The sequence below is a fragment of the Cervus elaphus genome, chromosome 24 (genome assembly GCF_910594005.1).
Source record: "Cervus elaphus chromosome 24, mCerEla1.1, whole genome shotgun sequence".
Lineage (NCBI taxonomy): Eukaryota > Metazoa > Chordata > Mammalia > Artiodactyla > Cervidae > Cervus > Cervus elaphus.
In genome coordinates this window covers 64,726,198-64,749,712 of record NC_057838.1, presented here as the reverse complement: position 1 = coordinate 64,749,712, position 23,515 = coordinate 64,726,198, and the positions used below count along the sequence as shown (strand labels likewise).

General features: G+C 44.6%; 1 protein-coding gene across 1 annotated transcript in view; it reads left to right on the top strand.

The window, feature by feature from the left end:
* Positions 1-23,515, top strand: part of LARS2 (leucyl-tRNA synthetase 2, mitochondrial) — a 145,769-nt gene that overhangs the window by 62,934 nt on the left and 59,320 nt on the right. The window contains exon 7 of the mRNA XM_043886184.1: positions 2,505-2,648. Within this exon, the coding sequence (XP_043742119.1) occupies positions 2,505-2,648 (144 nt within the window). The remainder of the gene's footprint in view (positions 1-2,504; positions 2,649-23,515) is intronic.

The window sequence follows — 23,515 nt, the reverse complement described above, 5'->3', positions numbered from 1 at the left end:
AGTTTCCTGACCAGAGACTGAACCCAGGCCCCCGCTGCATTGGGAGCACAGACTCTTAGCCACTAGACCACCAGGGATGTCCCTTTGATTTGAATGCATCTTTGATTGGAAACTTTATTTCCTTTTGTATTTTTCCTCTCTCCCATCAAGACTTTCACTGGGGAAAAATTGCTTTTGTGTTTTGCTTCTGTTTGTCTTTCATTTGACAGCAGGGTTTTGTTATAACGTGTAAACCTCTTAGGAACACACGTCCCTCATTGCATTTTGTAACTTGGAGTCTGAGAGCTGCCAGGCTGTGTGGGAAATGTCGATGAGAAAATCAAGTCCTGTCCTGTTCTTGCAATCCCCAGGGTTGAGTGTTTGCTTCTTCGTGTCACCCGAGGTGTGCAGTGGGGGCAGGAGGCAGAGGTGAAGGCATACAGGGCTTTTGTTCTCCTTTCATACTTTGTGCTGTTTCACTGGTGCATTAGTTTTGGGTTTGGGGGGCAGGGGGCTCTTGAAGGAGCTGGCCTTGTCACTGAACAGTACTGGGCCCTCTCTTTGTATCTTTTAAGTGGTATCCTTCCGCTCACCCCTAATACGGGCAGTGGTAGTAGATAAGTAAGCCACCCTTGGCTTGTTCACCTCAAGGTTTTAGGTCTGCAGCCATTTGTCCTATATTTTATCTCTCTCTGTCTATGGATTCAAGGATCTGGGGGACTGTAGAAAGAGGGGAGAAAAATCACTCTGTGCATGTCTTTCCCACTCCTAGTCTATGCTTTACAGGTTTAAAATTTCCAGTGGGTATATTACTTTTTGGTTGTAAAATCACAACCCATAGAAATTAGCCTCTCGTCCACTCCTCCTTTTTCTGTAATTTTTAGATAAGTCTTTGGATCAGTCGGGGTCCCAGCAGAAGAAAAGGGGGCCTCCCTGACAGCAGTCACTGAAGAAAATGGAATGAAAAGACGGATTCTGTGCAGAGTTTGGGGAAGCCCACCACGGGTGGGCCAGCACCTGGCACTAGGACCAGAAGGAAGCCTTTGCCCACCTCGGGGGCAGGGGTGACATAGGGGAGCCATTCCTGGAACTGGGGGAGCGGCAGCTGGAGCAGTGGAGGGGCCAGTCCGTGACCCACGGGAGAAGGAGCCGGGGGCCTCTCACTGGTGGAACCCAGTCAGAGGGCAAGGGTCCAGGTTAATGTGGGCACAGGGGACAGCTTCCACCACGGAACATGGTGGAAAGAGGATTAGAGGGGCAAATGGGCAATATTCAGCACAACGTCTTATTAGAATCGTTTATTAAAATTTTAAAACACAATATATATGTTTTACTGCCCAAACACGTCTCTGTATTCATTGCCCTTTTTGTGCTAAGTAGTACCTAAATGTCATAAAGAAGTGAATGCAGGGGACTTCTCCGGTGGTCCCAATGCTGGGGGCCTGGGTTGTATCCCTGGTCAGGGACCTAGATCCCACATGCCACAACTAAAGATCCTGCATGCTACAACGATCCCACATGTGGCAACTAAGAGCTGGCACAGCCAAATAAAGAAATAAATAGAAACAAATGCTTTTTTAAAAGGAGTGAATATAAATGGCAGGGGTATTTTAAATGAAACTAAAAATGAATTAGAACTCTATAGAGAGAAACTTCATCGTGGTTCAGACTATAGGTTCTATCAGACAAAGAAATCTATGGAGAAAGATCTCAGACTATTGTTACCTTTTGGGGGGCAGATGTTGATTGGGAGAAGGCAGACAGACTTTTCTGGGGTGCTGGGAATGCTCTGTGTCTTGATGAGCAGTGGTGGAAATAGATGGAGCTGTACATGTGAGATTTATTCACAGTGCTCTGTGTGTTGTACCGTAATTTAAACAGAAATTTAAAAAAAATCACAAAAATGCTTACAGTTACAGTTTGAGTTCCTGCCCTGCTATCTCTCTTACTTACTGACTGTGTGACCTCAGGCACGTTGTTTAATCTCCCTGTTCCTTAACTTCCTCCTATGCAACATGAGGATAGTAATATTCTTGCCTCAAAAGGTTGTCCCAAGGATTATAAGAGCCAACCTTAGGGAAGCCTCTGATACAGCATCTGGCACATGGTAATCACTCAGGAAGTACTGGCTATTTCTGTTAAGATAAACCTATTTTTTTCCCTAAAATAACCCAATTCTGCTAAGTTCTGGGTATCATTTTTTTCTTCTTTTCTTCTGTTTACTAAAATTTCCAATCTGCAAGTCCATCCTTTTATACAAGCAGATTCTGAACTTGAGTTAGTCACATGCATACAGCCTCCCTTCCCAGGCCTGTGCTGATGAGGTGAAAGCACTGAGGCGGTTCACATTCTCTCTTTTCAGCTTGCTGGTGGCTTCCTTGCCAAACAATGCTCCAAGGAGATGCCCGTAAGTCTCAGAGCAGAGATACTGCCTTTGTAGACCCTCTCACTTGTGAGGGACCTCCATATGATCCTATTCAGTATACTCACCAGATTGCATCATTTTGTTTCATGAATTATAACAGGCCTTGGTTAACTGGGACCCGGTGGACCAAACAGTGCTTGCCAATGAGCAGGTGGATGAACATGGCTGTTCATGGCGTTCTGGAGCAAAGGTGGAGCAGAAGTACCTCAGACAGTGGTTTATTAAGACAACTGCTTATGCAAAGGTGAGTGTCAGCCTGGAGGTGCCCCAATAAGGCTTACGTTTGAGCAGGTCTTCTGAATGTCAGCCTCACTGTTGGGGGTGAACTCTAGTTAGGGCTGTTAGAGCCATGGGCATGCAGACAGGAAGCACGTGGACCTCAGGGTCACTCACATAGAGCTTGATGGATTTGGGTCCTTCAGTTGGAAATCAAGAATAGCACCTGGAGGTCACTGTAGGCCACTGTTTGCTGACCTTTCAACAAATCACTGTACTGCTCTAAAGGCCAAAAAACATTCATCTTTATCTGTGGCTGTATCAGCAATAAAACTAGAAAGGAAAAAAATATTTTCATCTGTGTAGTTCTAGTAAGACCTCCAGAAAGATAGAATGACATTTCTGAGGGTCCAGAGGAGACCATCTAAAGGAGTGAGGAGATGGCAGTCTTCATGCGGGAAGGCCAGGGTGAAAGTGAACCAAGGCAGGAAGCAAAGCTTTGGACTCTAACTCTTGTTGTGTCTCTGATTAATAGTGTAAACCAGTGTGGGTCCCCGAAGTTCAGTTTCCTCATCAATAGAAGGAGAGGGTGCGACCAAGTGATCTTTAAGTTGCCTCTGGCTCTTTATGTTTTCAGAAATTCAAGGCAAAACCAACCATTGAAAGGTGGGGCTTGCTTACTAAATCACCAATAGCCTGGGTAAAATAGCTTATTAAGGGTATGCCAGAACCACTCTGTGCAAGATATTCTTTGAGCCTACCACGTTTCAGGATATGGAATTGATCGATCACTTCCTGAAATTCCAGAGAAAAGTGATTAGAACAAATCAAGGGGGGCATTTCCTGTGGCAATTTGATAATCTCTGTATTAGCATAAGACTGGAAGTCAGCAGGATCTGAAAAGCTAAAGACATCATGCAGAGTTACTGATGGTATGTCATGGTAGTTCTTACTTTATGGTAACCACCATACGTAGGATGGTTGTACCTTTCCATCATAGCCCATGGGTTGCTACATCACAGATAGGGTACTGGACTGAAGTGGACTTTGGGTCAGATCCAATTCTGTAATTTTTATATTGCAAAATAAGCACAAGGTATAAATAACCTCTGATCACTACAAAACTTTGCTGAATTAGAACTATAGTACTCCAATTCACCAGACCAGTGCCATATGGTTATATGACCTCTAGTTCTCTCACTCAAAAGACATGTCTTAAATGAAAATGTTCCCCATTTTAATTTATCCAGAATGTAGCATATGGTTTTGGAGAACTACTCGTTAGAACTTGCTAACATAATGCCTTGCTCCTTTCAAGCATGCTGGTAGTATTGAGAGGCTGAATAGAAGCAAGCTGGGGACACAGCTTTTTGTAACAGCCCAGGCAGTGGGGCCCCCACCTGCTGGCAGTTGGGGAGACTGCATCACCAGGAGGCGTGCCAGGTCACCCCAGGGACCTGTCAGATGACTCTGATAGGCATTGGTGGGAAGGCCACCTAATTAGCTCTTCTGTTTGACCTCTGCCTCTAATTGGAAATGTAATAACCTGAGTGGCATTATTCTTTAAATTGTCAGCTGTGAATTTTCAACTGTTCAGCAGAAGTGGTTAGTTACCATGGTGACTTGCCTGCTTCTTGATGAACTCCAGGGAAGAATTAACTGCAAAAGCTGACAGTAGAAGTCAACACTTGGTTTGCCCTGAAAATCAGAAGAAGGGGTGGTGTGGGAGTGGTAAGGGTGAGCAGATATCTGTGTTCACTGCACATCCTTGACTGAGGGCTACATGTGCACAAAGCAAGACTTCATAAGGCCTAATAGAAAATGATTGCTATGGGATTAAGAGGAGAACAGAGCTATCAGGGGGCTACACAGTGCTCTGAGACTTGGAGTTACGGTTCAGCTGAAAGTATGCAGTTGAGACCCCAGGAAGGCTATATATTACAAATGTGCATGACTCTTTAGGACCAAGGACAAAATCAAAATAGACTCACCTTAATTAAAAATAAGCCTGACAGTTTCAAAAGTAACTTTCAGAACAAAACTCAACACCTTAAAAGGGAAACAGCATAGTTCAGACTCGCTGAAAGGTTGGTTTCATCTGAAGTGTCCAACATGTAGTAAAAAATTACAAGATTTGCAAAGAACCAGGAAATTGTGATCCATGATAAAGGGGGGAAAGGGAGTCAGCACAAGAGAGATACATCCTGAGATAAAGGAAAAGATGGTAATAAGGAGTGAGCAGGTGAGTGGACAGGGGAATCTCTGGACAGAAATGGAAACATTTTTTTAAAAATGGAAATCTAGAACATAAAAGTATAACATCTGAAATAGAAAATTATTGTTTGAGCTGTAGAGGGATGCGTAAGGGTTAAATAAGCCATGAAGCTGTAAGGGAACCCCTGTCACTCCATATAGGGAACAAAACAAGTGGTAGTTCTAAAACAGAAATGTGTATGACACATTTAAGAAACTGAAATAATGACGGTATAGCTGAAACTAAGAGAGCCAAGAGGAGAAACTCAAGGTAGGACTGGAAAACCTGAAGAAATGGTTAGGAGCCAGATCAGGCAGTGCCTTAAGAAATCCGTACTTTATCATGGGAGTCCTGAGAAACCATTAAAGGATTCTAAGGAAAGGAGTAACATGATCAGATTTGTGTTTTTATAAATTCACCATGGAAAGAGCAAGTGAGGATGCAGAGAGACCAGCTAGGAGGTTATTGCAGCGTTCCAGGCACGCATAACTTAGATGGTAGTGGGAATAAATGGGTAGGTTAGTAAAATATTCATATGGCAAAGCCTAAGAACTTGGTGATATTGAATGATATTGAAATTGCGTGTAGGAGATGATGTCAAAAGCCCCTGACCTGGACACAAAGTGAATGATAAAGCTACTCACTGGCATAGGGAGTCCTGGAAGAGACACAGTCCTGACCCTTTTGAGTTTGCAGTGACAATGAATCATTTGAGTAGAGATGTAGAAATAAATGATTCTTGGATAAATGGGTCTAAAACTTCAAAGAAGATCAAGTGAGACAGGACATCTACTTTAAAACCTGGTATGACAGCAATAGTGTTGAATTAGTGATGAGGTCTTGCTATATAGACAAGGATGAGATATTGAGTCAGTAATGCTTTTAGCTGCAAGTAACTGAAAATCCAAGTTATGGCAACTTAATAAATGGGAGATTCCTTCCCAAAGAAGAAGTCCCAGTTGCTGGGACCAAACTATGATAGGCCTCTATCCTATCCTATCCTGCCAAATGAGTTGGCATTTCCATGGTCCTCATCAGCCATTCCTTCCTGCCTGTCACCTCATGGTTGCAAGATAGCTGCTGCAGATCAGACATCATGTTTCCATTCAAGACAGAAAGAAGCAAAAGAGGCACTGTGAGTAACAAGAAAGCAAGCACTTTGCCACAAACGCGCAGCCAAATTCCACTGATGTTCTGCAACCCCTGTTGTATCATGTGGCTACACCCAGGTTCAAGGAAGGCTTTTAGGAAAGCAGACTTGAGCTTTTTAGCTTCTGTAGTCAAGATGGTTGGGGGAAGGGATTGGGGAATGGGTGTGTGTCCGGCAGTCATCTTTAGAGCTCCATGTGTACTTCTGATTGTGCAGCCTCTGTGATGTACAGCTGGTGGCCTGCTTGGGAGCATGGCTGGAGGAACCCTCTTTTCATTCTCTTAACTTCCAAATTAGAAAGATGATGCCTGATGTGAAAATTAAGGGCACCCTGAAATATAAACAAATCTTTTATCGAGGCTGTTCTGTGATGTATTTGATGTTTCTCCATGTATCCCCCACCCAGTCCTCCCCAGGATTGTTTGCTTTATGGAACATTAAAAGTGATTTCAGCTACTTGTTCTGTGAAAAAAGAAAACTGGCAGTAGGAGTATCTGAGGAGCATGAATTAGTCCTGGCAGAAACGTGTGGGAGGATTGACGTGGGCAGCACCGTGAGGTGGGAGCAAGGGGAGGGGGGCAGATTGGAGACGTACGTACAGGAAGCAAAGGGGGTTCAGAGCCTGGTGGAACGAGTGCTTCGGTTCCTGACAGCAGGGTGACAATTGGAAGGCGAGACAGATGGAGAGACGGCTTCCCATTTGACCTTTCCTGATGGGTTTGTGGTTTTGACTTCTGCGCTGCCTCCTGTAGCCCCAGAGGCTTCCTGCCCACAGGTCCTCAGACAAGACGCCGGGACATTGTACCTGGCTCCTCTTCGGCATTAAAATGGCCATAATCATGGCCTGAAGGTGCGCAGTCAACGCCCACACCTAACTGGTGTTGATGTTCTCTTAAGTTTCCAGAAGTTACCTGGCAACTGCTTAAATGTGAACCAAGTCTGATCACCTCCCGCTTCCTGCCTGCTTGCCCCCAATCTGATCCCAGGCTTTTCCTTGCACCATCTTATTGAACATTCACATTATTCTTTGGAGGGTGGGTACCACCTGTTAGCCCATTTTACTGATGGGGAAACTGAGGCTCACACTGGTCATAAAGTAACAGCACTGGGATTCCAGTCCAGGTGCTTATGTTCTTCACCAGCAGTCTGTACCACTTCTCAGGTAATCTGAATTCATTCTTTCTCTCCCAGATGTTATTGAGTGCCTTGCCTAGGTGCTAAGAATACAGGTGAGAAAAGCTGAGGTCCCTGCTTCTTGGGCTTCGCAGGTGGCTCTGTGACAATCTGCCTGCCAGTGCCAGAGACGCGGGTTCAATCCCAGGCTTGGGGAGATGCCCCGGAGAAGGCAAGACCACCCACTCCAGTATTCTTGCCTAAAAAATCCCATTGTCAGAGCAGCCTGGCAGGCTGCAGTCCATGGGGTCACAAAGCATCGGGGACGACTGAACGACTTAGCACACACCGCTCTTTGGGAACTCAAGGACTAGCATAGGGGACCTTCGCAGACATGAGAGGTCTCAGCCCTTGGGATTACCGTCACACTGCAGGAGAGCACCTAGCCCAGTGGTCGGGGGAGGTACCGCCAGATGGTGATGAAGGCTGGGACGTGCAGGATGTCTGTACGGGAGTGTTTTGTTGCCTTCCAGACGTGCAGGAAACTTCACACTTCACGTCTTTCCAAGTAGAGCTCCTTCTGGCAAGAAGGAGACGGGCAGCACCGAGCCCTCAGGGAAGCAGGGAGGATGGGCGGGAATAAGCCAGCCCTTCCCTGCCCGCTCTGGGCCTCTCATCTTGGCTTCACACCGCACTTGGGGGTCAAGTAGAGACAGCTTCCCCAGAACCTCCTGGTCTTGTCGGCCCCTGCAAAGAGGGAAACTCGGGTTGGAGTGGTGTGGAGATGAGGGAGGGGAGCAAGGCTATGACAGGAGCTGTCTGTGGGGGCTGTGGAGGAGGAGGTTGGGGCAGAAAGGCTGCCCCCGAGGAGCAGTGGTACACGGGTCTAGGCCCCTGGTGTCCCTGGCTCCTTAAGAGTCCCCAGTGCTCTGGATTAGGGACCTTCCGGTGCCCTTGTTCTGATCCTGAGGCCTGGAGTTCCCTGAGAAAGCATTTGCCCATCTCCTGGAAAGGGAGCTGTTGCCTGGCTCTCTGCTCCTGCCCTCAGGTCCTCTCTCAGCCCCAGAACAGAGACGCAGGTCCACAGGTGGTGCCTGGAAATGCCTCCTTGGAAGCATGCGCTGTCACGAGACTTTGCAGAGGGATTGGTCCGTGGGGTTTGGCCCTTCGGCCCCACCCTGCCGCCCAGAAAGATCCTTGGCCCCGATGTCGCCTCCTCTGTGTGCAGCCTGGGCCTTCACATGGTGGGCACGTGCACTGAGGAGGTGTGGGCTGAGGAGGGAAAGTTTCTGAGCAGCCAGAGGAGCAAGTGAGAACCATTTCACAAGCTGTCGGCTTCTCTGCAGGGCTGTTTTGATAAAAAGCCGCGAGGACACAGGCCAGGGCCAGAGTTAACGACTCTAATGCTGAGGTTTATGTACTGTGAGGGGCAGGGTTAAGCCCAGTAGCTTGAAAGCCATTACCGCGATCACCCCCGTTATGCTCCGCTGTGGCCAGTCAGGGCTGAGAGTGGCCTCTTTCCTCCCTGCTTGGAAGAAACAGTTGATCGGCGCCTGTGCAGTAGGGGCCGTCGAACCCAGACCCCACCCTGCACCCGTGCTCAGAGCAGCCTCGGAGCTGGCTTCCTGCCGGAGTGCCCCTGCAGGCCACGGCTTTCACTTGTTTTGGAAACAGCAGACTCTGCTCCCATCCCAGGATCTGGTTTTGACTCCCTGTCTCACAAAGCTAATTAATGGTTAAATTCTGCTCCTTCTTACATAATATCTCATACTTCCTCCTGTTCTCCGTTTCACCTCCTCTCCGGGATCTTTTCTCTCCTACACCATGAGCCGAACTCTGCTCTTCTTCACCTTCCATCCTAGCCTCTCAGCCCTCCTCAGGGTGATCATCCTCTGGTGCCAAGGGGCACAGGGAGGTCCTTCTGGGGTGAGGATGGGAGCAGACGGGTGGGAGGGGGACAGAGGCAAAGGGAAAGAGAAGGATTTGAGGCTGACGGTGCCCCAGCACTTTGCCGGGGAGCGGGAGGCTGCCTGGGGTGAATCAGGAGACTTGTCACCACCCCCTCCCCACCCACAGCCCCAGCCAAGGGACCAGGCTCCTTAATACCAGCTGGGGCTGACGGCGGACCTGCTGGGAGGCCTCTGGCCGACTCTTAGCAGGCCTTAGGGATCACTTCTACCTGGAAGAGCTCATCAGAGTTGGTGCAGGGCTGAATTCCAGCTCCGGATTCAGAAACCACTGTATTTCATGATGAAATAGGCAGATTTCCTCTCCGCTAGACATAGTGCCTGCCTGCTGCCTTGGGAGTGTCCCTCACCATGAGATCAGGTCCAGGGCCACCTCATTTCCTACCCCTGAGTTCTTGCCGGCACTGTGTCCCTCCCATCAGGGAACTACTGAAGACAGCCCTGCCTGCACACCCACTCCTGTGTGAGGATGAACTAGAACTTCTGAAGGAAGGAAGCGTGCAGTCTCCAGCGTGGCACACATGCTCTGCAAGCAGGAAGGCTTCCTTTATTATTTTTGTTTCAGAGATAGGAGGAATGATTTGTTGTTGTTGTTGTTGTTGTTTAGTAGCTCATTCATGTCTCACTCTTTGCAGCCCCATGGACTGCAGCACGCCAGGCTTCCCTGTCCTTTACCATCTCCTGGAGCTTGCTCAAACTCATGTCCATTGAGTTGGTGATGCCATCTAACCATCTCCTCCTCTGTCATCCTCTTCTCCTCCTGCCTTTAGTCTTTCCCAGCATCAGGGTCTTTTCTAATGAGTCGGCTCTTCGAATCAGTTGGCCACGTATTGGAGCTTCAGCTTCAACATCAGTCCTTCCAATGAATATTCAGTGTTGATTTCCTTTAGGATTGATTGATTTCCATGCAGTCCACGGGACTCTCAAGAGTCTTCTCCAACACCGCAATTCAAAAGCATCAATTCTTCAGTGCTCAGCCTTCTTCATGGTCCAACTCTCACATCCAACATGACTACTAGAAAAACCATAGCTTTGACTAGACAGACCTTTGGTGACAAAGTAATGTCTCTGCTTTTTAATATGCTGTCTAGGTTTGTCTAGGAATGATTACTAGGGAAAAATGGGACAGATACCTTAATAATGTATTTCTTATTGTATGCTGACAATGAAATAAATTATAAATTTGATTAGAAAAAAATGAAGACAAAGTAAACATTACATCTTGCTCTTCAACTTCCCTGGGAGCCTTCCTGAACCACCTGGCCAGGTCCTTTTGGAACATAAAGGTGTCCTTTGTTCTCGAGGTGATAGCTTGGACTCATAGGAAGAGGAAAGACATAGAGTAGCACCTTGTTGGGGGCCATCCCTGGAGGGCTAGTGGGTGTCACCAGTGAACCCTTTTAGCTTAGGGAGTCATTGGAATTTCAACACTGGAAGAAAGCCAAGAGAACATTATACAGGCTTCCCCATGTTAGGCCTAGTCTCCCAGGCTTTCTAATCCCGGCCCTGACCTGAAAAACATAAAAGCCAACAAAAACCCCCTCATGCCTCCCTTTACTGCTGCTGGAAATTACAAAATCAATATGATGTCTAAACACAAAGGGATACGGTGTTGCTTCATTTTAAGCAGCTCACATCCTACCCTCCTCCTGCTCCCCAGAGGTGCTGCTGGCCAGACTGAGGAGTCCCAGAAAATTACCACCTGCGCCCACTTCTCATTTGATACCTGGGGCCCCCAAGCCTAGGAAAGCCAGGACCCAGCTCGAGTGTCCCTGGCCCTGGGCGTGTGCTTGGTCTGCCTGCTCTTGAGCACTGATTCCAGAGAAACCGGGCGTCTCCAACAACCACAGGCAGAGGGCAGACAGCCAGAGGGCGGGTGTTGTGGGAAGGCAGCTAACACGAGTTAGGGAATGTTGCAGGAGGTCCAGAGAGGACACAGATGGCCAGATAACAGGAAGTGCAGTGGGCTGAGGTTTGCTGGTCTGTTCCTGACGGAACTGGCTTCTTGGCCTCAGAGCTGAGCAGTGTCGTGTTTTATGTCATTCTCTACTCCTGCCCCCTTTCCTTACCCCAGGGCTTTCTGAACCCAGCTGCCTGGAGAACAGTGAGACCGAACCAGAGGCTGCCACTGCTGTGAAGGAAGTGACAGTCGTTAGGAGATACCTACATATCCATATTAACGTTGTGCTGTTCTGTTTTTCAAAGTAAGCGTTTTCTTATAGAAAGGGGCCATTTTCCACAGTATCTTTCCATTTCTCTCTATATTTTGCTTACTATTCCAAGGTAACTGACTCTGAGTGTCAGATTTATTCAAAATAGAGAGATTTAATCCTTTCTAGAGCTATAATACGGAGAAAGAAATGACAACCCACTCCAGTATTCTTGCCTAGAGAATCCCGTGGACAGAGGAGCCTGGTGGGCTGCCGTCTGTGGGGGTCGCACAGAGTCGGACACGACTGAAGTGGCTTAGCATGCATGCATGCATTGGAGGAGGAAGTGGCAACCCACTCCAGTATTCTTGCCTGGAGAATCCCAGGGACAGAGGAGCCTGGTGGGCTGCCATCTATGGGGCCGCACAGAGTTGGACTTGACTGAAGCAACTTAGCAACAGCAGCAGCAGAGCAATAAGAAGTTGTGAACACTGGTAAAATGCAAAAACTCTGGTTGTTTAAAAACAGTATATAAACAGCATAATTTTAATTATATGAAACCATATACACAACTACACACACTCATACTGCATTTTATCAGTTCTAACACACGATTGGTTTTAAAGTTTATGCTCCACCTGGAATAAAAAATGCTGTCGATCAAAGACACCATTGATTGTAAGGCCTGTCAGATTTCAGGATTTGTGGGGAAAACATGCATCTCAGAATCAGTGGAAGATGGGATTAATTAGGATGGAAGGATGTAGAGCAAAGATTAAGAGTGATCTCCCTGGATGCTAAAGTTGATTTGGGGTAATGGTTATCTTCTCTCCATCCTTCTCTGTCTTTTCTAAACTTCCCATAATGCTTATTGTTATTTTGAAAATTGTAAAAAATGCAAAGCAGCCTGCTTTGCAATTGTAAAAATGCAAAACAGGGTTAGGTCAGCACTGATCTACACCGAATCTCTAGACCTCAGTGTCTTGGAAGAGGATAATCTCATGTTCCTGCAAGTTTTAAGTTAACAGGCGAACTTGCAGGATGTCCCCTGAGACATCTGTCCCCATTTTGTTTGTCTTGATCAGACCAATAAAAGCTTTTAGCCTTGCTCCCAAGACTCCCCTTTCCTGGAACAAAACCACCTTTTCGGGCAAAGGTAGCCTCATGCCACAGGTTGGGCTGAGTCCCATATTCTGTTTGCAGGATAGTGATTTAATTTCTTCCTCCTCCTGAGGGGTACAGCTGTGTGTGTACTTAGTCACTCAGTGGTGTCCGACTCTTTCTGACCACCCCCCACCCCAGACTGTAGCCCGCCAGACTCCTCTGTCTATGGAATTTTCTAGGCAAGACTACTGGAGTGGGTTACCATTTCCTCCTCCAGAGGATCTTCCCAACCCAGAGATCAAACCTGTGTTTCTTGAGTCTCCTGCATTAGCAGGAGGATTCTTTACCACTGAGCCAACCTGGGAAGCCCAGCCTCTCTTTTGTCCTGTGGAGCCAGGGGAAGTGAAGTGATGTGAGCAGCCTCTGGGAATCAGAAGCTGTGTCATGAGACAGGTGGCTTTGTCCTTGAGAGAGTTTGTTCTCTGTCATCTGCACTATGAGGAGCGTAGTGATGACCTGCAGTCACCATCTCTTAGAAGTCAGTGGAATTTAAATCATTTTGCTATTGGTTAGCAAATAGCAAAAAAGTGGGCTACTTGAGTCAGAGGAGAACAGAAACATAAAGCAAGGCTGCTGCGTGGCCTGAGCCGGTGCATGAATAGGAGATTGGTCAGTCTGGCTGCACCACGGCATCCTGGTTTCCTTCATCACAGCCTCTCCCACTGAGCGGGCACACAGGACGACCCCTGGCGATGATTCCCAGGGAGCACTTCCTTCTTTCCAGCTGTTCAGAGACTGTGTAACAGCACTTGGTCTCTTCCTCCTTTTCACATGGCTGAGATACACACTGGACATAGACATGGGCTGCTTGATGCCTCTTCCTCTTGCCCCTGCAGTCCCGTGACCCACATCTTGTTGGCAAGTCATACATCATTTTCAGGGTGCCTTTTCTGGTAGCTCAGGGGTAATGAATCTGCCTACAAGTGCAGGAGACCTTGATTCGATCCCCGGGTTGGGAAGATCCCCTGGAGAAGGGAATGGCAACCCACTCCAGTATTCTTGCCTGGAGAATCCCATGAACAAAGGAGCCTGTAGGGACTATAGTCCAGCTTGGACACGACTGAGCAACGAACACATTTACTTTCACATACTTTGCTTAGACCTGATGGTTTCCTTTCTGGGTTAACAATACCTTCACTGGAATTGAGACCCTTGAATAGCACAACTGTATTTGTAAGTGAATGTTTTTCATTGAGATGCTGTAGCAAATGGATTTTGCTAGAAATGCATATTCCATTTAGGTTGAAGGAGGACCATCAGAGGGAGGTAAACAAGATAAATGTCATGCCAGAGCTTTTTAATGTATCATCTTCCTGCATAACTTCATGCCAGAGCCAAAGCAGAAGCGCGAGACTTGAAAGCAAAAGAGTTTACTCCTCTAGAATGTTCCAGAGGGAACGTCTAGATTTTTTAAACATCTTACTGGCTTCAGAATTGATTTTTCCTTATTACAACTCAAATATATCCTGTATCTTTCGAGTAACTGCACTGAAATGATTCCAAAGACAAAAAGAATAAAGAAATCTTGGTAACAGTAGTAAGTTTTAGAAAAAATATAGACAAATTATAATTCAAAAATAATTGCTAATCAAATCATACTGATTCAGAAGAAGGCTGAGTGTTAAGCTTTTTTAAACTGTCTGTTTTAATTAAATATCATTAAATCCCATTTCAAATCTGTATCTAGCTCTCATGGTTCTGGTTTCTTAACTTTCCCCTTATGGGCTAATAAACCCACTTGTTTTAAAAGGTCTGTATTTCTCAGTTTTCCTAAACTTTTTGTTGTTGTTGTTGTTGTGTAGTCACTAAATTCTGTCCAACTCTTTGCAATCCCACACATTATAGCCCTCCATGCTTCTCTGTTCCTGGGATTTTCCAAGCAAGAATACTGGAGTGGGTTGCCATTTCCTCCTCCAGGGGGTCTTCCGAACCCAGGGATCGAACTTGCTTCTGCTGCATTGACAGGCAGATTCTTTACAGCTGAGCCACCAGGGAAGCCCAACCTTTTTTTTTTTTTTTTTTTTAACAAGGTCTTTAAAATATGTCACATGTTTAAACCATGTCTTCTAGAATTCTTGTTTATGGTTTTGATGTACTTTGTTCTTCATGCTTTAGCTCACATCCTGTCTTCTCTTGGGAAGTATGGATTTACTCCTGGCATTATTTCTGCCTCTTTGAAGGAAAAATCAGATTAGTCATGCTATATCTAATCCTCTTCTTATCCCCAGCATTGTAGTTTTGATCTTCCTCTTTCTTATTCCTGATTCTTTTTTCTTGTGACTAAATCCTTTTCAGTTGGGTATGTATTTCAGTGCATCTCCTGGTGGTCCATGCCCTTAAACATGGGCTCATACTGTACAGTGCTTTTTCAGCTTTTGAAAGCATCTTCATTCACGTACTGTGAAGCAGTAGTGGCTGTCTTTTCAGACTTATCCTAGTGAAATGATTATAAAGCCCCTTGTAAACCATACTACTTCTACATATAGCATACATAGAAGTACTTCTATATATATGCTAAATAATAACCACAGAGAAACTTTACAATTGGACTTCAGCTGAGTATTAAATACAATAATTATTTGTAAAAATTAAATGAGGAGCCCATTCACTGTTCATTTCTAGGTTTTGCATATGGAAGAAGCTGTCTTTTTTTTTTTTTAAATTTACAGACAGTTGCCTGAAAACTTGAGTATGATGGTCCCAGAATAGTCAGATTTGGATAATTCATTATTTAGGGATCTGATGTTGACTTGGTCAAGTGAGCCATTTTTTCATTAATTAAATGAAGGGAGATGAATAAATGAATGGTTTCCAAGTTGTGCCCAAGCCTGGCAAGTGGATGGAGAGGGGTTAGAGGAGATAGCAGAGAATCTCCTAATGGTTCAGCCTTCAACTCTTAGATCTTGGGGTCCCTCAGATTTTATATGGAAAAGAATTTCATAGCACTTTAATAAAGAGTCTCAAAGCCTGCCATTTTCCCAGGTTTTTGGATTCTGTGAACCAGTAGGGAAAAAAAAAATGTGTTAGTCTGTCAGTCATGTCCAACTCTTTGAAGGCCCAGGGACTGTAGCCCGCCAGGCTCCTCTGTCCATGGAATTCTCCAGGCAAGAATACTGGAGTGGGTTGCCATTTCCTTCTCCAGGGGATTTTCCCAACCCAGGGATCAAACCCAGGTCCCCTGCATTGCAGGCAGATTCTTTACCATCTGAGCCACCAAGGAAATTTAGGTTGGCCAGGGTGGAGAGGGGAGGCACTGCCCATTGGCAAATGTAAAGACTTGAGATGAATACTGTCCCCTGTCACTATAATTGCAAAACACCACAGAAAGGATGTACTCTGAATGAACACCCCAGACAAACAGGTAGAACCAGTTCTTTGCGTTGAACAACCGTAAATGCTCAGCAGACTGTTCCTGTGGTGGTGGACAGTTGATGGGGCCCAGCCTGAGCTGCGGGGAGCTTGTTGAAGGCTGTTGGGCAGGTGCGTTCTGGAGGCCTGTTCCTCAAAAGATCAGTCTTGAATAATGAGTTTATTTTACAGCAGGGACTAAAAAGGGCTTGCTCAGTTGTTCTCCAGAGGGTGGTTTCTTTTCTTTTCTTCTTCATTTCTTTTGATTTTTAAAAATATTCATAGATTTGGTAAGGATTTAAGCAGGCGTACATTTTTCCCTGCCACAATTAGCATATCAAAACATTCACATTTCATTCTATTTGAATCTTTTGTCCTCATCGAGCTGTGAATATTTTAAGCAAAAGCACTTCCATAGGATGTATTCTAGCCTTGACAGTTCAATCTGGAAGAAAAACACCATGAGAAAGTTTATAAACTGCGGCTCAGTACTGCAGGGGAGGGGGCAGGAAGTGTGTCAGAAATGGACCCTGTCAGATCCAAGCTGTCTGTGGCATGAAAGGATGGGGTGGGAGATGGAGCCAACCTTCAGATCATGTCACATGAGTTTTATCTGATGGGAAGGACATCAGATCCCATGAGACCACATGTAGGTTTGCTTGGAAGTTAAATGGAATCTCAATGATCCTTGGAAAGGAAAAGCCCGCGGGTCATGCGGAGTTCATAAAGTCCTAGTTACATGCTTGCTGACATTTAAGATCCCTTAAATGCTGCATAAATTGGAAAGTTTTCTAAAATGTACACTTGCGTCAGAAGGCTTTTTAATAGTTTATAAACATTATGTCTTATTATTATAATATTAACATATACTTAATATATTCAAGATTTCAACACTTTTGCTACAGTGATATCAAGACGGTACAGTTTTAGCTAGCATACATGAAGATGTTGAAGGACTTCCCTGGTGGTCCAGTGGCTAAGGCTCCATGCTTCCAGTGCAGGGGTCCCAGGTTCAATTCCTGGTCAGAGAACTAGATCCCCCTTGCCACTATTAAAATCTCACATACTGCAAGAAAGACTTGAAGATGCCATGTCCCACAACTGAGACCCAGCACAGCCAAATAAATAAATATTTCTTTTAAAAGAGAGGTTGAAACTTTTAAAGTCCATTATCAGTTAGGAAACTTGGTTGAAGCAACCTGAAGTTACTCTGGTTAACTTAAGCCAAAAGAGAATTGATCAGAAGAGGATCAGGTTCCTCATAGCTGGGTGAGAAGCTAGAGACACAGGCCTGGGCAGGAGTCAGGGAGAACGAGAGCACCACTGAGATCCCGTCCCAGGAATGGTCTGTCTAAGTCTGCGCTGCCTCTCAGTTCTGGTGTGGCGTTTAAACCAGTTGACCCTGTGCCTCTGGGTACCCCCTCAGCATTCTGACTGTACTGAGCCCATGATGGGCTACACTGTTTGTTTAACTTCAACGGGGGAGAAGAGTAGGGTGGGAAGAACACCCCCTTTCTAGCTTCCATAGTTGGTGATGGGGCCTTGCCACTCACCCATCTTGTAATTCCCCTGCCTACCCTCTCCAGAAAGGAGAGACTTCAAATGCTGGGCAGCTTAAACAGTACAAGTTCATTGTGCAGTTGGGGAGCAAGGCTCAAGGAAGGTTAATCGTAGTTAAATGAGGCTTGAGGAACAAGTTTTTGGCCTCAGTCAAGGGAGCTCAGTGATGTTGTGCAGATTGTTAGACCTCTGGGAGCCTCTGGGTCCTCATCTGAAGAAAGAGAGTTTTGATCACAACCCGAGCCCTAAGACTCTGCAACCAGAGCCTTCTTTCCAGGAAAAAGATAAAAATATAAATAGGATAATAGAAGCAGACAGATCTCTAAGAAGTGCCTCTTTTAACTTAGAGAATGATAGGTCGAAAGTATCTGAAACACAGATGCGGGAAAGCTGGATTTAAGGACCTCTGCTAGAGAGGACTCACTGCAGAGTAAGGTGTAGGAATGCGTGTGGACCTAGGAGTCAGCTGCACCTTGCTGCCCGTGCTCTTTCACAGTTCCGCCCTGTATTTGTGGGCTGATTTAGAGGAAATTCCCCAGACTTGTTTTCTCTTCTGTGAGGTGGAGATAATACTCCTTGACAACACTCCTTGACTGTGATGAAGATTTAAATGAGGTCCCATATGCCAAAGTGCCTGCTGCATAGGAAGCGATCTACTGAGGTTATTACTTTTCCTCCCTAGAGGCCTGGGGATCTGGTTCTAGAACATAATCTTGCTCTCTGAGTCTCCCCTTGGAGTGGAGGGAGTTAAATGGGAATTTAGTGAGCATTTGCCCAATTCAGGTTCACAGTCCCAGGCTCTAGGCCAGGCCCCTTGTGGGGTTTAAATAAAAACCAGAGTTTGTACTTGCATTACTGAGCTCGCAGGCCAATGTCTCCCGTACCATACTCTGGGAGCAGTGTGAGAGAAGAGTTGAGACCTGTGTAATACCAAACTTAGTAGAAAGTCTTTGTTTTACTTTTACATTTTTATTATAAAATGAAACACAGATAACCATATAAAACAAATGTATAGTTTATTGAGTTATTTTAAAGCAGCCGCCCTTGTAGGTCAAGATAATACATCTCACCGGCACTCTACAAGCACTCTACATGCCTCATCTCAATGTAACTACCCCCCAAGCCCCCCACAGTAGCCACTATCCTGACTTTAAGAATAGTCACATCAAAAAAAAAAAAAAAAGAATAGTCACATCCTTACCTTTCTCTATAGTTTACCACCTAAATGTGCCTCCCTGGATAATATAGTTTATTCCTACCCTCGTCTTTTAAATTTGACAATGTCTGTTGAGTGTTTTAATCTGTAGGTTTCCCTCTTTATCCCTTTCTCTTTCTTACAGTTTATCAATTGAAGGACTAGGCCGTTTGGCCCATAGTTTCCTGGGTTTTGCTGATTGAACACTGATCCTGGCACATTTCCACACCTCCCTGTGCCCTCTGTATTTCCTGGCACCTTTTTTATTTTTGTTTTTTGGCTGCACCATGCAACATGCAGGATGCTGGATCTTAGCAGTTCCCCATCTGGGGATCGAACCGGGGCCGCCTGTATTGGGAGAATGAATCTTAACCACTGGACCACCAGGAAAGTCCCACCTGGCACTCCTTATTCTCCCAAACACATTGTCTTCTATAAAGGAGCTCAGTGGCCATATTGTAATTGAAGTGGATGGGAACATGGAATCTTTGGTACATGATTCACTCATAATTGAGATACCATATACCATCTTCTAATTTCCAAAGCAGCTGATTTCCTTTGAAAGAATTTCTACTGATGGACATCTAGGTTGCTTCCATGTCCTGGCTATTATAAACAGTGCTGCAATGAACATTGGGGTGCATGTGTCTCTTTCAGATCTGGTTTCCTCAGTGTGTATGCCCAGAAGTGGTATTGCTGGGTCATATGGCAGTTCTATTTCCAGTTTTTTAAGAAATCTCCACACTGTTTTCCATAGTGGCTGTACTAGTTTGCATTCCCACCAACAGTGTAAGAGGATTCCCTTTTCTCCACACCCTCTCCAGCATTTATTGCTTGTAGACTTTTGGATAGCAGCCATCCTGACTGGCATGTAATGGTACCTCATTGTGGTTTTGATTTGCATTTCTCTAATAATGAGTGATGTTGAGCATCTTTTCATGTGTTTGTTAGCCATCTGTATGTCTTCTTTGGAGAAATGTCTGTTTAGTTCTTTGGCCCATTTTTTGATTGGGTCATTTATTTTTCTGGAATTGAGCTTCAGGAGTTGCTTGTATATTTTTGAGATTAATCCTTTGTCTGTTTCTTCATTTGCTATTATTTTCTCCCAATCTGAGGGCTGTCTTTTCACCTTACTTATAGTTTCCTTTGTAGTGCAAAAGCTTTTAAGTTTCATTAGGTCCCATTTGTTTAGTTTTGCTTTTATTTCCAATATTCTGGGAGGTGGGTCATAGAGGATCTTGCTGTGATTTATGTCGGAGAGTGTTTTGCCTATGTTGTCCTCTAGGAGTTTTATAGTTTCTGGTCTTACATTTAGATCTTTAATCCATTTTGAGTTTATTTTTGTGTATGGTGTTAGGAAGTGTTCTAGTTTCATTCTTTTACAAGTGGTTGACCAGTTTTCCCAGCACCACTTGTTAAAGAGGTTGTCTTTTTTCCATTGTATATCCTTGCCTCCTTTGTCAAAGATAAGGTGTCCATAGGTTCGTGGATTTATCTCTGGGCTTTCTATTCTGTTCCATTGATCTATATTTATGTCTTTGTGCCAGTACCATACTGTCTTGATGACTGTGGCTTTGTAGTAGAGTCTGAAGTCAGGCAGGTTGATTCCTCCAGTTCCATTCTTCTTTCTCAAGATTATTTTGGCTATTCGAGGTCTTTTGTATTTCCATACAAATTGTGAAGTTATTTGTTCTAGTTCTGTGAAAAATACCGTTGGTAGCTTGATAGGGATTGCATTGAATCTATAGATTGCTTTGGGTAGAATAGCCATTTTGACAATATTGATTCTTCCAATCCATGAACACGGTATGTTTCTCCATCTGTTTGTGTCAGCACTGTTTATAATAGCCAGGACATGGAAGCAACCTAGATGCCCATCAGCAGATGAATGGATAAGGAAGCTGTGGTACATATACACCATGGAATATTACTTAGCCGTTAAAAAGAATTCATTTGAATCAGTTCTAATGAGATGGATGATACTGGAGCCCATTATACAGAGTGAAGTAAGCCAGAAAGATAAAGAACATTACAGCATACTAACACATATATATGGAATTTAGAAAGATGGTAATGATAACCCTATATGCAAAACAGAAAAAGAGACACAGAAGTACAGAACAGACTTTTGAACTCTGTGGGAGAAAGTGAGGGGGGGATATTTCGAAAGAACAGCATGTATATTATCTATGGTGAAACAGATCACCAGCCCAGGTGGGATGCATGAGACAAGTGCTCAGGTCTGGTGCACTGGGAAGACCCAGAGGAATTGGGTGGAGAGGGAGGTGGGAGGGGGGATCAGGATGGGGAATACGTGTAACTCTATGGCTGATTCATATCAATGTATGACAAACCCACTGAAATGTTGTGAAGTAATTAGCCTCCAACTAATAAAAAAAAAAAAAAAAAGAAATTTAGAGAACATACCTCCTCACGCAAAAAAAAAAAAAAGAAAGAAAGAAAGAATTTCTAGGAAGGCCTTATTTTAGATGAAGTTTACATTGCAGTTCTTACCAACTGACTCATTTTTATCACTCATGCATCTTTAGAATGATATATCAAAGATCAAATCCCAGAAATCACATTAACCTCTGGGTTATGCAAAAATTAGTTGTTCAGTTTTTCAAGTCTGTGGTGTCAGTAACAGAAACTGTGTGTTTCTGATATTTGTTTTGTAGCATTCTTAAACTGTTAAGGCATATGTAGCTCTGCAAATTCATGTTCCCACTTATGTCAGCCAGGAGAGGAAAATATGGAGAAACTATAGTTTATCTGAAAGAGTTTGGGAATAGGCTCTTTTAATCAGTAAGTGTTCTCCTTAGCTAAATGTGTTCATGTGTACCCTCATGGATGTGGTAGTTTCTAAGGAATTTGTATGCAACTCAATACATAAAAACTACATGTGGAATATAATTTAACGTTTCCTCAGTGAGTCACGATCTTATACTGCCTTACAACCATCACTATGGGTGATTTTTTTTTAAATGATTTATTGTTTTATTTGTTGACTGTGGTGGGTCTTTGTTGCTGCACACAGGATTTCTCTACTTGTGGCAAGCTAGGGGCACTCTTCGACTGGGTCCAGAAGATTGAGATGATAAAATGCAGGTTACTGTGTGTTTTGCTAGAAAATATTACCCAGAATCTTCTCATAAATCCTAGTTATTACCACCTTCCATTCATTCTGTTAACATATTTTCCTAGCCTCTGGCTAAGCACGAAGTTTAGTTGCATTTTATGAGTACTCAACAATAGAGAAGAAAATAATATTTCTACATACAGTTCACTGTTAAAAAGGTATTAAAATATCCCATTGAAGAAACAATAGAAAATAAAATTGAGGTTAGGGACTCTGACAATCCTGCTTTTTCATATGCCCAAACTCCGGGAGTTGGTGATGGACAGGGAGGCCTGGCATGCTGCGGTCCATGAGGTCACAAAGAGTCGGACACGACTGAGTGACTGAACTGAACTGAACTGAAGCCTCCAATGCCTGGGTGAGGTCCTTTAGGGGTGGAGAATTAATACATTCTGGGGAATAAACTAATGAATGAACACATCTCTGGTTAGCCTGTAGGTGTCCATAATCCACAGTTTATGCCTCAAAATAAATTTCTGAATCCTGAAGCTTGCAGACTCTCCAAAGTAAATGAGAATGGATGGATAGATAGATGACAAATACAGGAAATGCTCTGTATTGTTTATCACAAGATTGAGTCAGAATCTCCGCACTGTAGGTGAAAGAATGCAGTTAGTAAGTCTGGGAGGATCACGACAAACTGGGAAATTCTTCAAGAGATAGGAATACCAGACCCACCTTACCCGCCTGAGAAACCTGTATGCAGGTCAAGAAGCACCAGTTAGAACTGGACATGGAACAATGGACTGGTTCCAAATTGGAAAAGGAGTATGTCAAGGCTGTATAGTGTCATCCTGCTTATTTAACTTATATGTAGAATACATCATGCAAAATGCCAGGTTGGATTAAGCACAAGATGGAATCAAGATTACCAGGAGAAATATCAATCACCTCAGATATGCATATGACACCACCCTAATGGCAGAAAGCAAAGAGGAACTAAAGAGCCTCTTGATGAAGGTGAAAGAAGAGAGTGAAAAAGCTAGCTTAAAACTCAATATCCAAAAAATGAAGATCATGGTATCTGACCCCATCATGCCATGGCAAATAGATGGGGGAAAAATGGAAGCAATGACAGACTTTATTTTCTGGGGATTCCAAAATCACTGCAGATGGTGACTGCAGCCATGAAATTAAAAAACACTTGCTCCTTGGAAGAAAAGCTGTGACAAACCTAGACAGCATATTAAAAAACAGAGACATCACTTTGCTAACAAAGGTCCATCTAGTCAAAGCTATGGTTTTTCCAGTAATGTACAGATGTGAGAGTTGGACCATGAAGAAGGCTGAACACTGAAGAATTGATGCTTTCAAACTGTGGTGATGAAGAGTCTTGAGAGTCCCTTGGACAGCAAAGAGATCAAACCAGTCAATCCTAAAGGAAAGCAGCTGAATATTCTTTGAAAGGACCAATGCTGAAGCTGAAGCTCCAGTACTTTGGCCACCTGATGGGAAGAGCTGACTCACTGGAAAAGGCCCAGATGCTGGGAAAGATTGAGGGCAGGAGGAGAAGGAGACGACAGAGGATGAGATGGTGGGATGACATCATCAACTCAATGATCTTGAGTTTGAGCAAACTCTGGGAGATAATGAAGGACGGGGAAGCATGGCGTGCTGCATGGGGTGGCAAAGAATCCGACAGCACTTAGAGACTGAACAACCCAAGTCTGGGTTTTAGTCCTGGCTCATCTTTTCCTGTAGGTGGCGCTAGTGGTAAAGAACCCTGCCTGCCAATGGACGAGATGTGGGTTCCATGCCTGGATTGGGAAGGTCCCCAGGATGAAGGCATGGCAACCCACTCCAGTATTCTTGCCTGGAGAATCCCCACAGACAGAGGAGCCTGGCACGCTACATT